This window comes from Lucilia cuprina, chromosome 6, assembly GCF_022045245.1.
Source record: "Lucilia cuprina isolate Lc7/37 chromosome 6, ASM2204524v1, whole genome shotgun sequence".
NCBI classification, from domain to species: Eukaryota; Metazoa; Arthropoda; class Insecta; order Diptera; family Calliphoridae; genus Lucilia; species Lucilia cuprina.
Window position 1 is genome coordinate 45898371 of NC_060954.1, and position 15793 is coordinate 45914163.

Consider the following 15793-nt stretch of genomic DNA (forward strand, 5'->3'; position numbering starts at 1 on the left):
ATAACTAAATAACTAAATAACTAAATAACTAAATAACTAAATAACTAAATAACTAAATAACTAAATAACTAAATAACTAAATAACTAAATAACTAAATAACTAAAAACTAAATAACTAAATAACTAAATATCTAAATACCTAAATAACTAAATAACTAAATAACTAAATAACTAAATAACTAAATAACTAAATAACTAAATAACTAAATAACTAAATAACTAAATAACTAAATAACTAAATAACTAAATAACTAAATAACTAAATAACTAAATAACTAAATAACTAAATAACTAAATAACTAAATAACTAAATAACTAAATAACTAAATAACTAAATAACTAAATAACTAAATAACTAAATAACTAAATAACTAAATAACTAAATAACTAAATAACTAAATAACTAAATAACTAAATAAACTAAATAACTAAAACTAAATAACTAAATAACTAAATAACTAAATAACCAAATAACTAAATAACTAAATAACTAAATAACTAAATAACTAAATAACTAAATAACTAAATAACTAAATAACCAAATAACCAAATAACTAAATAACTAATTGTCTATCTATCTATCTACCTATCTATCTACCTATCTATCTATCTATCTATCTATCTATCTATCTATCTATCTATCTATCCATCTATCTATCTATCTATCTATCTATCTATCTATCTATCTATCTATCTATCTATCTATCCATCAATCTGTCTATCTTTTTAGAAACCAGTAATAATAACCTGAATAATCATTTCTAATTACAATTTTTCAGAAGATTTTCTTAAAAATCTGCTATTTACTATTATCTAGGTTAAAGTCATACATTATTTATGGAATTATATTTAACCAATTGCTCTCGATATTGTCTAATGTATTAGTATGTAGTTGTTCTTTTCTTATCAACAGATAAGTAACAATACTTGATAAAGTTATGATGAGTAATATTTACTAATGCGAATTGTATTTTAATATGTACTTCACTGATAAAAAATATTTATTATTATTTCTTATAAATATTTTTGTGTGAGCCGAGACCATTGCCTTGTAGAGTTATAAATTAATTCTATTGGTGAGATGTACAAATGACTCATAATAAGAACTGGTAATAGGTCTCTTGGTGGGACTGAATATTAAAAGAAATTTTCTGTAAATACTTTATAAATACATGATATTACATCGGGAGAGATATTGGCTACGTCTTTTGGTGAATAAGCATTATATAAGTTGAAGCCGCTTCAATTACTCACACCTGCTTAAAATTATGCTATATAGATTATCTGAATAATACTTTTAAGCAGGCTATGCCTAAAGTTTCAAATATATGGCCCGTCATATAATTGATTGGTGAAAGCTTATTAATCCCCTTTTATTTTTAGATATTATTGTGATTTTTTGTTTTTTTTTTTTTTTTTTGCTTATCTATTAAAATCTGTTAGTACTGATAATTGAAGATAAGATAAAACCTTAATTTTGTTGAATTTTAGTAAAATTTTCTTTTATATTTGAAAGTGAGAGCTGCCATATTGAAAAATCCCTTAAAATTTATATTATACAAATAACTAGAATTGAAAATATCCAATAGAAAATTTAATAATAATTTCCAAAGTTTCATAAAAAGGGGAAATTTTAGAAAAACGCCAACCTACCGGGTCAACAAGGCAAAACTCTGCAACACATCATCTATATAATGTCTCAAATATGGCCATAGATGGGGTTTTTCAAACTTCGTGGCAACACTTACATTTATCTATAAATACAAAAACAAAACAAATATTTAGACAAAATACACTGACACAGTTTTTTAATAAAAAAAAAAAAAATAAACCAAGTAGTACTCATTACTAGACTGACTCTCGTTCGATAACACGTTCGGTCGTTGAGTATTTTTGTTTTTTTTTTTTTTTTAATTTTCTTTATTATTTATTTAGTATAACATTAAAGTAGTTTCATAAAACAGTATTTAGTCTTAAAGTATTACTCAATACGCATAGAGCTAAACGGTTACGAAATAAAGTTTGAAAAAATAAAAAAAATATACAAACGAACGAATTTAAAAGAAAACTTGTGAAAATTCAAAAAAAATTAAGTTACTCAAAAGAAAACTAAACTAAACTATTAAATATGGATAAATCACAACCGCCACCATATTCACCACCCGGTTTTACTCCAGCTCAAGTTTATCAGCCCGGACAGCCACAACAACCCTTATATCCACCCATGCCACAGCCTCAACAGCCGCCACCACAGCAATCTACTGTTATTATTCAGACTACAACACGACCAAATCTAGTGGCCATTGGCAATGGACCCACACATATTCAGTGTCCATCGTGTCATGCTGAAATTTTAACAACTGTCAAACATACTGCCAATTCAAGAACACATTGCTGGGCCCTAGTTCTATGTCTTTTTATGTGAGTAGTTCTATAATGATTCTAATATATATATTTATGGATATAGTCAAGTGTTTAACAATTTTTATTAGTTTTTCATAAACATAAGACTGCACGAATTTTAGTTGCTCTACATTTTAAAAAGATGCAAAACTAAAATGAGTACATAACGGCCTCCGATTTTTATCAAATTTGTATAACAACTTTTATCTAGTTCATCTAGATATGTTCGGTTCTAAAACCCGATTTTTAAGGTTGATTCCATTATAAATCGGAAACAAAATAAAGTTTTATGACGATGTACATTTCGGACTTTCTCATCGTTAAACGATGATAAAGTTTATTTGCTTGAGGCCCCATCGCTCTTGGTAATCTGGATATTTCTTTAAAAAATAAATTTTGGACATTCTTTATCATCGTAAAACAAAACATTTCAAACGATATACATATATGTTCTCTCTAGCTTGCACTTCCTCCAGTTTATTCCCTTGAGACCACATCGGTTTAGGTGATCTTTCATACACTATACCTTTTTTAGTCTTTAGCCTTGAGTCCACATCGGTTTAGGTGATCTTACTTACACTATACCTTTTTTTAGTCTACGACCGATATTTCTTCATAAATATAAATTTTGTACTTTCTTTATCATCGTTAAACGAAACATTTCCAAAGAAATATATTTTCTCTATTTCTTGCATTACCTCCAGTTTATTCTCTTGAGTCCCCATCGGGTTTAGTCTACGATCGATATTTTTTTTTGGACTTTCTTTATCATCGTCGGGTTTAGTCTACGACCGATTTTTCTTCATAAATTTTGGATTTTCTTTATCATCGTTAAACGAACCATTACAAACGAAGTATGTTTTCTCTCAAGCTTGCACTCCCTCCAGTTTATTCTCTTAAGACCCCATTGGTTTTACTCTACGATCGGTATTTTTTCATTTCCGTTACAAACTGAATAACAAACTTAACAAACTTTTGAAGAGTATGAACTTATTAAGTATAAATAAAGTTATAACATTATGATAAGATATAATTTGTTGTCACTTTTTATTTGGCTTCCAAATTTACGAACGGACAACAACAACCAGAGTCGAACAACAAATATCATAAAATACTTGAAGCACTTTAACACAGAAAAAGTACAATATTTAGTTAAGTTATTAGAAATCTAAAAGAAAAATGATAATAATAATCAAATCATAAAAAGTGTTGAAATACCTTTTGCTTTTGCACAGTGGGTTTGAGAAAAAAAAAAGTTACAAAACTTTCCTAAAATGCAATTTCAAATTCAAGTTAAAAAGTATTATTTGGTCAAATTTCAGAAATTGGACAAATCACAGCCTTTCGAAAATTATTATACTAAGAGAAAAAAATTGCATTCTACACATGAAATCTATCATTTGTTTAATGAATTATTTTATTGTTTACCACCTAAAATAGCCCTTCATAGTAATAATGAAGAATATGGTTTTCGACTTTACTATGAAACTTTTTCATTGATAAAATGAAATTGGTTGTTCATACAATGAAAATATTTCATATTTACATATAGAAATATTAGCTCAAAAATTTTACATTTTCCAAAATTATGCTAAACATTGTATCGAAAATGGAAATTTTGGCGACTTTAAGAAAAAGGACCTTAAAGGATCTTGTAATAGTGATTAGTCTTATCAATATATTTACGATTAATTAAACTATATTCCGAGGGCATAAAAGTCAATTGCTTGAGCCATATAATCTCTCACCATTGCTGTCCTGTTGCTTAGCTTCCAGGATGGCCTTTGTTTAGTCGGCAACTGTACCTTGAGACCATTAGACCGAAGACCTTGTTCTTATTCACAAAGAACACACTGTGATAAATCTGGTATGAACAGAGTTTTCTCTGAACAAACATGGACAATGCAATGGTATAGCTTATATAATATAGCTTTGACCCATCACCATTCAACCCTAAACACTTCTCATTCATCCGATACACTCATTAGAGAACAACATATATATAACAGACTCACTCTAGGCCAGCGAAAGGCAGAGAGTTAAAAATTAGTTCTCTTACTAATTTTGTTTGTTTCTTAAACATGTGTAAGCATATGAACGTGTAACAGAAAGAGTACAAGAGTGCTCATTGAAGAGCTCATTGCGTTCGAACGGATGAGATCGATATATATATCTACATTCATTCTGTATCATATACATTTAACACCAACTCATTTTCAACGCTTAAAACCACAGTTACTTCTCTGTGGGATATATGTTGTCATTTATACAACAGTATCGAACTTATTCAGAAATATAGATTTCACCGTAAATCGGTACTTTACGCACCTCTTACACTTGCCGCGAATTTTGGTTTAAATCATAGCCACTTCTTACATTTTGAAAGACCCTCAATCAACTGATCAGCCAGGAGATAGTCCTGCTGGCATCTGGTCACTAGAAGTACCAAATTATTTTGTTCTCTGATTCGAATCCCTGTCAAATCATTCTAAGTAAGGGCTGAGAAGACATTTGATATCACCAGTTTTTAGTCCCCGCAGACTAACGGTATTGATAGCACCTCATTTCCCCTAGATTGCATCTTTCATCTAGGTAATATGCACCCTGGAGGGATTTCGAGGGCATATTTATATAGAGGGACTAAGTTTATTTTCAATATCAGACAACAACACGAAATTTTATTGATTATCATGGGTCGATAGAACAATGTGTTCTTCTAAAAATAATTTATTTACAATTTAATTCCAATAACGATATTTTAAATAGTTTATACATACGATTTTCTAAAGGTAGGTTTATATTGATGATAAAAAGTGCTTAGCTATAAAACTTATTTCAGACGAGTTCAGTCCGATGCTAGTATTTATCTTTATGAACAAACTTTTTCGGTTACTGGGTGCTTTTATTTTTAAAGTAAGGGGATTCACGTAGATTTGGTATCAGTATTTATAGAAGATTTAAGATATTTTTTATTGTTTACTTTAAGTGTTAATATTAAAAATTCTTTATTAATTCCCAGCAAAAACTTTAATTACAATGCTAAAATTTACTTATACAATAGCATTTTAAGTCATTATTTGGTTACGATGATGTCAAAGTACTAACCACAATGAATAAAAAAGTATATATATGTAAAGCATTATAAGTAAGACCTTATTAGAGTACTTCTATGTAAACAAGACGTTTTGTAGAAGTTATTCAAAAGTACGTTGTTATGTAAGTAATTACAATTAAAAGTCATTACATAGTCTTTGCTGGGTTTATGTTATATGAAGTTTATATAATCAAGAGCAAAAAAAGACTTATAAAAAACTAGCCTTACAGTTGATTGCTAAGGAAAATGAAATTAAAAAGTTAATATAGGCTAACTTGTAAGTAGGATCTTGTATAGGGACTAGAGTCAAATGTGATCGAATATTTCAATATGTTATTACAAATTCAGCGCTTATAAACTTTGAAGCACAAATCCGATTAACATTTATATAAGACCTACATTTGTACATTAATGGAGCTTATGGAGAAAAGGTACTAAATTATAAAACTTATTTCAACCGATTTCAGTCCGATACTATTGTGTCTTTATGAACATAAAAGTAACTAATACATGGGATCTGGTTTAGTGATTAGAGTCAAATTTGATCGAATTTTTTAACATTTTACCAATGCTGCCTAACCAAACAACTTATAGACGTTTAAGTATAAAACCGAGATTACCTTTATATGATACCCATGTACAATCATGGACCTATATATAAAAACTTTAAAAATTACATGGTGGCTCAATAAAATAAGCCAATCTATGTGTCAAATTATGAATATTGTTTGGTTATATTTTATATATTACATCATTATAATGGAAGGGTACATTATAGTGATGAAATATATAAAAAGATAACTTTCGATATTGTTTAAATAAATGTTTAAATAAAGTGTATCTAGATAAATCGACACATGATAATTTGTATACAAAACAAGGCTGTCCGTCTGGGCATATGCATCGATATGCATTTTATTTCTATTTATTTAACATTATTATTGTTAATTTTTTATTGTTAGTTTACAATAACACATAAGCAGTTGTTGGTTTTGTTTTTTTTTTTTTGGTAACGTATAATAAACGCCCAGACGATTACATATTGTTACACTTTAAATTACTGGGTTGGGCAAATGTTGGAGGGCCAATGTTTTAAGAAATTAAGTTTATAGAAATTTTAAAAAACTATTGAATCTATTAACAAATTATTAAAATTTTAAATTATTAAAAAATTTTTTAAACAATTTGCCAGCGTTGTAGTTCATTTTCCTTAGCAACCAACTATAAGACTAGTTATACCCTACACCACTTTAGTGGGGAGGGTATATTTGGTTTGAGCTGATGTTTGTAACGTACAATAATATTGGTCCTAGACCCACCTCAAAGTATACCAATCGGCTCAGAATCATTTTCTGAATCGATTTAGGTATGTCCGTCCATCCATGTAAACTTTGTAATCAAACTACAGGTCGCAATTTCGAAGATAATTCAATAAAATTTGGCACATGATATTCCACTGTCCCAGGGACGAAGTCTATTAAAAATGGTTAAGATCGGTCCCATATTTCACATAGCCCGCATACAACTGAACCCCCGAATAGGCCTTGTAAATCTTGTAATAAAAACTACAGGTCGCAATTTTGAAGATAATTCAATGAAATTTGGTACATGATCTTCCACTGTCCAAGGGACGAAGCCTATTGAAAATGGTTAAGATCGCTCCTTTATTTCACATAGCCCCCATACAACTGAACCCCGAATAGGCCTTGTAAACCTTGTAATCAAACTACAGGTCGCAATTTTGAAGATAATAATTTGGCACATGATCTTCTATGATACAGTAGATGAAGCCTATTGAAAATGGTTAATATCGGTCCATTATTTCACATAGCCCCCATACAACTGATCCCGCCGAATAGGGCTTATATATATACTAGTATCTCGACAAAAAGCTGCAAAACCAAGTTCTATACTAGCCTTGATAACCCTCATGAATTTTATAATTATAGGACCTCATTGGACCCTAGCACCCCGGCCTCGCCCGACTATAATTTCTTACTTGTTTTCTATTAGTCTCTTTTTGCCCTAGTTTTTGCTGGGAATTAATCAAAAATTTTAAATACTAACGTTTAAAATAAACAATAAAAAATATCTTAAATTTTCTATAAATACTGATACGAAATCTACGTGAATCCCCTTACTTTAAAGTCGAATTAATTAAACAACAAAAATAAAATTAAAAGCACCTAATAACTGAAAAGGTTTGACGTCACTGCTTAACACTGACGAATGAAAATTGTGAAATGTGAACTCTCGAAGTGTTTAATTGAACTGAAAAAAAAATATAACAATGATGACTCAATTTATTTATTTTAATTTTATTTATAAACAAACAACAATTCTATAGAAAATTAATTAATTATATTACAAGAATATATAATACACCAGTTTACAAAGTATCTTTTTTAATTGTGCTTTAATTGCTGATAAGGCATTTGAAGTTGAACGTTGCATATTGCAAATTCCGAGAGTGGCAATTCAAAGAACTGCAACTATAAATATAATTTTTACACCCCACATTATGGTAGTGGGAACAATATAATGTTTATACACCTACACCACTTTAGTGGGGAAAGTATATTGGATTTATGCTAATGTTTCTAACGCACAATAATATTGGCCCTATACCCACCTCGAAGTATGTCCGTCCGTCCATTTAAACCTTGTTTTAAAACTACACGTCGCAATTTTGAAGATAATTTAATCAAATTTGCTACTTGATCTTCTATTATTCATAGGATGAAGCCTATTGAAAAAGGTTAAGATCAGTCCATTATTTCACCTAGCCCCCATACAACTTAATCGCCGAATAGGGCTTGTAAACCTTGTAAACAAACTACAAGTCGCAATTTTGAAAAAAAAAATTATTATATTAATGTTTAATATACTCGTATCTCGACATAAAGCTATAAAACCAAGTTTAATGCTATCCTTTATAACCCTCATGAACTTTATAATTCTAGGGCTTCATTGGACCATAGCCCCTATAAAAAGCGCCCTTCAAAATTCGACTCAAATGTCAACAAATTTTTGCTACAATAAATGGCTTAAGTATATATTTATGAGCAAGGTACAATTCAACTTAAATGCTTTATTTTAAAAACTAAATCACATGTTATTTTTGTAACAGGTGTAGGGTATTATATGGTCGGCCTCGCCGACTATAATTTCGTACTTGTTTTCTGTTGAAGTTTGTAATAGCCAAAAGTAACAGTTGTTCAGACCCGTTTTAAGAATGGATATGACTACAACACCTTAGTTAGTTAGTTAGTTGTTAAGTTAGTTAGTTAGTTAGTTAGTTAGTTAGTTAGTTAGTTAGTTAGTTAGTTAGTTAGTTAGTTAGTTAGTTAGTTTGTTAGTTTGTTAGTTTGTTAGTTTGTTAGTTTGTTAGTTTGTTAGTTTGTTAGTTTGTTAGTTTGTTAGTTTGTTAGTTTGTTAGTTTGTTAGTTTGTTAGTTTGTTAGTTTGTTAGTTTGTTAGTTTGTTAGTTTGTTAGTTTGTTAGTTTGTTAGTTTGTTAGTTTGTTAGTTTGTTAGTTTGTTAGTTTGTTAGTTTGTTAGTTTCTTAGTTTGTTAGTTTGTTAGTTTGTTAGTTTGTTAGTTTGTTAGTTTATTAGTTTGTTAGTTTGTTAGTTTGTTAGTTTGTTAGTTTGTTAGTTTGTTAGTTTGTTAGTTTGTTAGTTTGTTAGTTTGTTAGTTTGTTAGTTTGTTAGTTTGTTAGTTTGTTAGTTTGTTAGTTTGTTAGTTTGTTAGTTTGTTAGTTTGTTAGTTTGTTAGTTTGTTAGTTTGTTAGTTTGTTAGTTTGTTAGTTTGTTAGTTTGTTAGTTTGTTAGTTTGTTAGTTTGTTAGTTTGTTAGTTTGTTAGTTTGTTAGTTTGTTAGTTTGTTAGTTTGTTAGTTTGTTAGTTTGTTAGTTTGTTAGTTTGTTAGTTTGTTAGTTGTTTGTTTGTTTGTTAGTTTGTTAGTTTGTTAGTTTGTTAGTTTGTTAGTTTGTTAGTTTGTTAGTTTGTTAGTTTGTTAGTTAGTTAGTTAGTTAGTTAGTTAGTTAGTTAGTTAGTTAGTTAGTTAGTTAGTTAGTTAGTTAGTTAGTTACTTACTTACTTACTTAGTTACTTAGTTAGTTACTTAGTTAGTTAGTTAGTTAATTAGTTAGTTAGTTAGTTAGTTAGTTAGTTAGTTAGTTAGTTAGTTAGTTAGTTAGTTAGTTAGTTAGTTAGTTAGTTAGTTAGTTAGTTAGTTAGTTACTTAGTTAGTTAGTTACTTAGTTAGTTAGTTACTTAGTTAGTTAGTTACTTAGTTAGTTACTTAGTTAGTTGGTTAGTTAGTTAGGTAGTTTAGTTAGTTAGTTAGTTAGTTAGTTAGTTAGTTAGTTAGTTACTTAGTTAGTTAGTTACTTAGTTAGTTGGTTAGTTAGTTAGTTAGTTAGTTAGTTAGTTAGTTAGTTAGTTAGTTAGTTAGTTAGTTAGTTAGTTAGTTAGTTAGTTAGTTAGTTAGTTAGTTAGTTAGTTAGTTAGTTAGTTAGTTAGTTAGTTAGTTAGTTAGTTAGTTAGTTAGTTAGTTAGTTAGTTAGTTAGTTAGTTACTTAGTTAGTTACTTAGTTAGTTACTTAGTTAGTTACTTAGTTGGTTATTTAGTTAGTTAGTTAGTTAGTTAGTTAGTTAGTTAGTTAGTTAGTTAGTTAGTTAGTTAGTTAGTTAGTTAGTTAGTTAGTTAGTTAGTTAGTTAGTTAGTTAGTTAGTTAGTTAGTTAGTTAGTTAGTTAGTTAGTTAGTTACTTAGTTAGTTACTTAGTTAGTTACTTAGTTAGTTGGTTAGTTAGTTATTTAGTTAGTTAGTTAGTTAGTTAGTTAGTTAGTTAGTTAGTTAGTTAGTTAGTTAGTTAGTTAGTTAGTTAGTTAGTTAGTTAGTTAGTTAGTTAGTTAGTTATGTAGTTAGTTAGTTAAGTAGTCACTTAGTTAAGTAGTCACTTAGTTAAGTAGTTAGTTAATTAGTAAATTTGTTGGAAGGCGAAGAAATACATCTCGGTCTCTATCTAGCATTATCTTCTAAACTCCCCAGCTTCCTCAGGTTCCTCTACGAACTAACCCTACCTCCGACTTTATACCTGAATATAATCTAATAATTTTTAAATTTCCTTCTATTTTCAGTTGCTGGCCTTGTGTTTGTGTACCTTACTGTATGGATTCCTGCCAAAGTGCCAATCATTATTGCCCCAACTGTAATGCGTACATTGGAACCTACGATAACTAAAATTTATTTAAAGATTTTTTTCAAAAAGCTTTGATTCCTTATTATTATTATTATTTTATTAGTATTTAATATAAATTATTTTTAATTTATATATATTTTTCTTAATGTTAACTTTTAATAAAAAAAAACCAAGCCGATGCCAAAAAATTTTCTAAAATGCAATAAACTTTAAATAAATAAAACAACAAATAAATTAACAACAAAATAATTTTAAATTAAATAATCACTTTTTAATTGTATCAAGCCTTAAGTGAGGATATTTCGAAGATCATAATTTCGCTGAAATACTTTAAAACTTTAATCCTTATCTACAACATTGTATCACCAATTTATTGTTGATATTTTAGGGTATTCTATATTTGGTCCTGGCCGACTATACTTTTACACTTTTATACTCTTGTTTTCTTTTTGCTGGATAGAACAAGCAAGTAATGAATAGTAATAATCTTACAATAGTATCAGCTTTCAAGAATGCAAATTGTAAATATCTTTAGTTCACAAATACATACTTATTCATTATGCTGAAAGTGCAGATTTTAACAAAAGTTGAAGTTAAAACATTTATTGCAGATAACACCATAACTATGGCTTTTGAGCATTGAGGGTTTAAGTTTCAATAGAGTTCTAAATGTTCTAAAATCAAATCAGGGTTCCCTTTATAATTTAAAGTTTTCTATTCGAGTGTTTAAGGAAGTTTATTTCTACAATAAATTGGTAGATAATAATATCATAAGGATTTTATATCAGACATAGTGAATTTTAGAATATTCTTTTATGGAGATCTAAGTCAGAACTATAATTGGTCCATATTTGATCCAAATTAAATAAAAACGAATATTTTGTATGGTTGTATATTTAAAGTTTATAAACTACTACTAAACGATTGAACCGATTTCCACAGTTTATTCCTGCATGTCCGGAAGAGGTTATACTTTTTATTTTGAAATTTCAAGTGAGCGAGGAGCCACGCACATATTAAGAAAATATTAAATCAGTATATCTGAGATAATATAACAGTTAGAGTTACTTTAGAGTCAATATGATTATTTAGGATAAAGTTGTAGAGGGCGTGGCACTTCCCATATAAATTAAATTTACAAATTCGTTTATCATGGAAACTATTACAAATAGAATCTTAAATTTTTGCACGAAGAACTTTAACATCCATGTAAACATTTTGGGTTAAAAATTGGCGGACTACCAATGAGGGGAGTGGTACCTCCCATACGAATTAATTACAAAAAAATCTTTTATATGGGAAACTAATAGAACTCAATTTTGCACGAATAACTTTAATATTAGTCTGACCATTTTGCAAAAAAAAAAAAAAACAGGGCGGATTTTCATCTGGCGGGCTTGGAGCCCCCATATAAATTAAATAGATAGATTCGTATATCTGAGAAACTATAAGAGCTAGAATCTTCAAATTTGACATAAAGAACATTGACATATGTACATGTGAACATTTAGAGAATAACGGGCGAACTTTTAAATGGGGTCTTGGCACCTTCCATAAGAATAAAGTACCAAATTTCGTACTTCTGGTAAACTATTATATTCAGGAAAATTGCCGAACTTGCATATGTGAAAACTATTGTAGTAAGAATCTTCAATATCGTTAAGTGGGTTTTTTTATTTATATTGCTTCTAGGGTAGCAAAGCACCCTGGGTATAGATAATATCATAATATAACCATGTCCAACTTTTTAACGGATCTATATAAGCAATTATATCCTAAAGATAATTCAATCATCAGCCATTTTAAATCATCTAGTTGCTGGTAACCTTTCTCTTTACTAATTGTATTTTCGGTTCGCTGAGAAAACGTAAGCTCACTTGATTGATAAATATCAATTTATCATATTGAAAGTCGGTGGAAAATTCAAAATCTCTCACCAGATTTACCATCAAAACCTTTAAAGCAATATGAGCATAACGCCAGCCTAAAAATTAAGAAAAATTATTAAAATATATATATAAAGAATTAAGACCTATAGTTAAAAACTTACCTATACAATTACGCACCCCCTTTGAAAAGGGTATATAAGCATATGGATGACGTTTCTCTATATTTTCCGGTAAGAAATTGTCAGGATTAAATTGTGTGGCCTTAGTACCCCAAAGATCTTGGCGGCGATGTAAGTGAAAGATGGAAATTAATATTTGAAAACCTTTAGGCAGTTCAATGGCATTGGTTAACTGGCAATTTTCCAATGATTCTCGTCCTATTAAAGGTATAGGAGGCATTAGGCGTAAGGTTTCATCGATAACCATATTAAGATAGGGCAATTGATCCAAATGTTTATAATCTACGTTCTCGGTATCGTCGATAACTTGTATTATTTCCTGATAAAGTTTTTGCTGAACATCTTGGTGCATGGCCAACATTATAATGATGGAGTATAAGGTGGTAGAAATGGTTTCAAAAGACTTGAGCGGGAAAAAACAAAGAAAATTAAATTTTGAAATGATTGGTTAAGAACTTACCCCTATAATCATGGTATAGGTCTCTGTTATCACATCATTTATAGTAAATACTTTTTGTTGTTGATATTTTATAGCACGATCTAAAAAGTATTTATCTTCATTGACAATAGTTGAACCCATTTTACGCTTAATTAACTGAAATTGTTTTTATTTTGTTTTTTAATATTATTGAACCAGTTCCAATATTATTTTACTTACATTTTTCATATAGCATTTTAAATTGTCAATGATTTTATAATAACTGGATGTTCGTATTAGAAATGAAAGTTTTAAAAAAGATAATGATGTGCCAATGACCATTTTTCCCAATAATCTAAGATTTTTGACATGAAATTATAATGATGAACTTTAAATAAAATTATATTAATTTGTACTTATTGAAATTGTTTGCCAAATTTCCATTAAAGTTTTCACTTTCTGCCAGTACCGGACCCATGGTGTTGCCTAAGAGTCAAAAGAAATCTTAAGTATGACATTATTGAGATAAGATCTTAATATTTCCCTATGCTAAATCTCACCATCAAATCATATGTTCTAAATTTAAGGATGATTTCATAATGAGGCCTTATATATGGATCTTTTGGATCGATCTTTTCGGTTTAATTTTCGATATTTATCTAATATTTATGTTAATGTGATTGTGGACTAAAGACTATATTGGGCTATTGAGTCAATTATGGACCGAGCTCAACATATTTTGCAAGAGTAACTAATTTCTAAAAACAAATCGTTTTGTAGTATTTTTGTAAGAAAATTTCGACACGATTACTGAGATATCAACTGTATTTCGAGGGTTCAGTTGTAGGGAGGTTAGGAGATATCGTGGGCCAAAATATGTAATGCTAATTATTAGACATAACTTATTGTGCTTTAAACACACAAACAGTCGGACATAGCTGGATTAGAATCTCATATGGACCTAGAAAATACTTATATTTTCGATGGTCTATGACCAGTATTTCCATGTGTTATAAACCCGATGTTTTCTGATTAATCTATAAATAATTGTTCAATTCACAATCGTTGTCGTATCTTTGTAGCGTTGTAAGTCATAAACATTTTTTCAAATAAAATTGTTTGAAACAAAAACAACACCAATTGTGAATTGGACAAATATTTGAAATTTATTCTTATAGCGGACATATTCAGAAAAGTTATTTTCAATATCAAGACCTTTAAATACTCTGAACACAATATATATTCACAAGGTGCAGTTAACTAATAGACCATGAATACTTTCAAAACCCCACTTACCCACAGCCATTTCCAAAATTTCCTGTTTTATATGACCAAATATAGCATGTTCCTCACCGGGCCTCAAAGACTCAAAATACTTAGAAATTCGTTTCGAGAATTTATTAAAACTCGGTACAAACTGTTGTATGATTTGAGGAGCAAAAGAGGGATTCATTAATTTACGATTATGTTTCCATTTGAAATCTTAAAAGAAAAATCAAATCAAAAATGAAATCAAGTAAAAATTTAAGTTCAAACCTCCCCTCCCCCCTAAAAACTTACATTTACTGGTAATAATACCATCAGGCATAGCATCATTCATTGTATCATAGATAACACCCGATTTATTAAGAAACACATCAGAGTTAAGAATATGTTTAATAATATCAGTATCGGTTGTTATAATTAACGGTACATTGGCAAACCATGTTAAATAGGAGCAAGAATTTAATTTCTCGAAATACGAACCAAGTACATATAAAAATTCTAAAAAAAGTTAAAAGAAATTAAATAGTTCTCTTAAAATAAAAGTTAAAAAACTAAACTTACTCTGAATCGGTATGAATTGATATAAAATTCCGAAAAATGGTAAACCATAAACTATAGGTATACCATGTTGCCTTATATAAAGATATTGAGAAAACTTTTTCTTTGTGCCATATGCCAATAGTAAACATAAACCAAGAGTAAAACAACCAACTGAATAAACATTTTTATCGAAATCTTTAACAGAACTGAACATTTTTAACTTTATATTTTACTTTTATATATAACATTTTTAGGTAATTCAAATATATGAAGAATGATCTTTGACATGATGGCAAAATTTTAACTGTTTATTAAGTGATCATATAAAATGTTTTATTTAACAAGTAAATGTATTTAGAGTTAATGGAAAAGTTAATAAATATTGCAATTTGTAAATGATTTTTGAGCTTTTAATGCATATGATACTTTAATTTTCAGATGTCGTGTAATTGCCTCTAGGGAAAATACAGTTACTTTATAAGTTCGACATTTATTATCAAGGTTTGACTCAAACATATCGACTATATTATAAATTAGAGTAAAAACAAAACAATAATATAGACTAACCTTTAGACTAGACTAGAGACTAGACTATAGACTAGACTATACTTTCGACTAGAATATAGACTATAGACAAGACTATAGACTATAGACAAGAATATAGACTAGACTATAGATAAGACTATAGAAAAGACTATAGACAAGACTATAGACTAGACTATAGACTTGACTATAGACTAGACTATAGACTAGACTATAGACTAGACTATAGACTAGACTATAGACTAGACTATAGACT

At 28.8% G+C, this 15793-nt stretch overlaps 2 protein-coding genes across 2 annotated transcripts; one reads left to right on the forward strand and one right to left on the reverse strand.

The window, feature by feature from the left end:
- Nucleotides 1-1898: 1898 nt before the first annotated feature.
- Nucleotides 1899-10884, forward strand: LOC111687414 (lipopolysaccharide-induced tumor necrosis factor-alpha factor homolog). Its single transcript, XM_023449854.2, has 2 exons — nt 1899-2421; nt 10641-10884. Exons 1-2 carry the CDS (start codon nt 2129-2131, stop codon nt 10741-10743), a joined length of 396 nt encoding a protein of 131 aa, XP_023305622.2. The 5' UTR covers nt 1899-2128; the 3' UTR covers nt 10744-10884.
- A 1491-nt stretch (nt 10885-12375) lies between these two features.
- LOC111687411 (probable cytochrome P450 313a4) lies at nt 12376-15055 on the reverse strand. Its single transcript, XM_046955153.1, has 7 exons — nt 14749-15055; nt 14485-14670; nt 13605-13674; nt 13429-13543; nt 13231-13365; nt 12753-13173; nt 12376-12686 (listed from the first exon to the last, which is right to left on the reverse strand). Exons 1-7 carry the CDS (start codon nt 14786-14788, stop codon nt 12514-12516), a joined length of 1140 nt encoding a protein of 379 aa, XP_046811109.1. The 5' UTR covers nt 14789-15055; the 3' UTR covers nt 12376-12513.
- Nucleotides 15056-15793: the final 738 nt, after the last annotated feature.

Bases quoted from the DNA above. Each gene is read 5' to 3' on its own strand.
- LOC111687414 (XM_023449854.2), top strand. From the start codon at position 2,129: ATGGATAAATCACAACCGCCACCATATTCACCACCCGGTTTTACTCCA. The intron at 2,422-10,640 runs GTGAGTAGTTCT...TTCTATTTTCAG, and splicing joins CTAGTTCTATGTCTTTTTAT to TTGCTGGCCTTGTGTTTGTG.
- LOC111687411 (XM_046955153.1), bottom strand. From the start codon at position 14,788: ATGAATGATGCTATGCCTGATGGTATTATTACCAGTAAAT. The intron at 13,675-14,484 runs GTAAGTGGGGTT...TTTGACTCTTAG, and splicing joins AATTTTGGAAATGGCTGTGG to GCAACACCATGGGTCCGGTA. The intron at 13,544-13,604 runs GTACAAATTAAT...CAAAAATCTTAG, and splicing joins TTGGCAAACAATTTCAATAA to ATTATTGGGAAAAATGGTCA.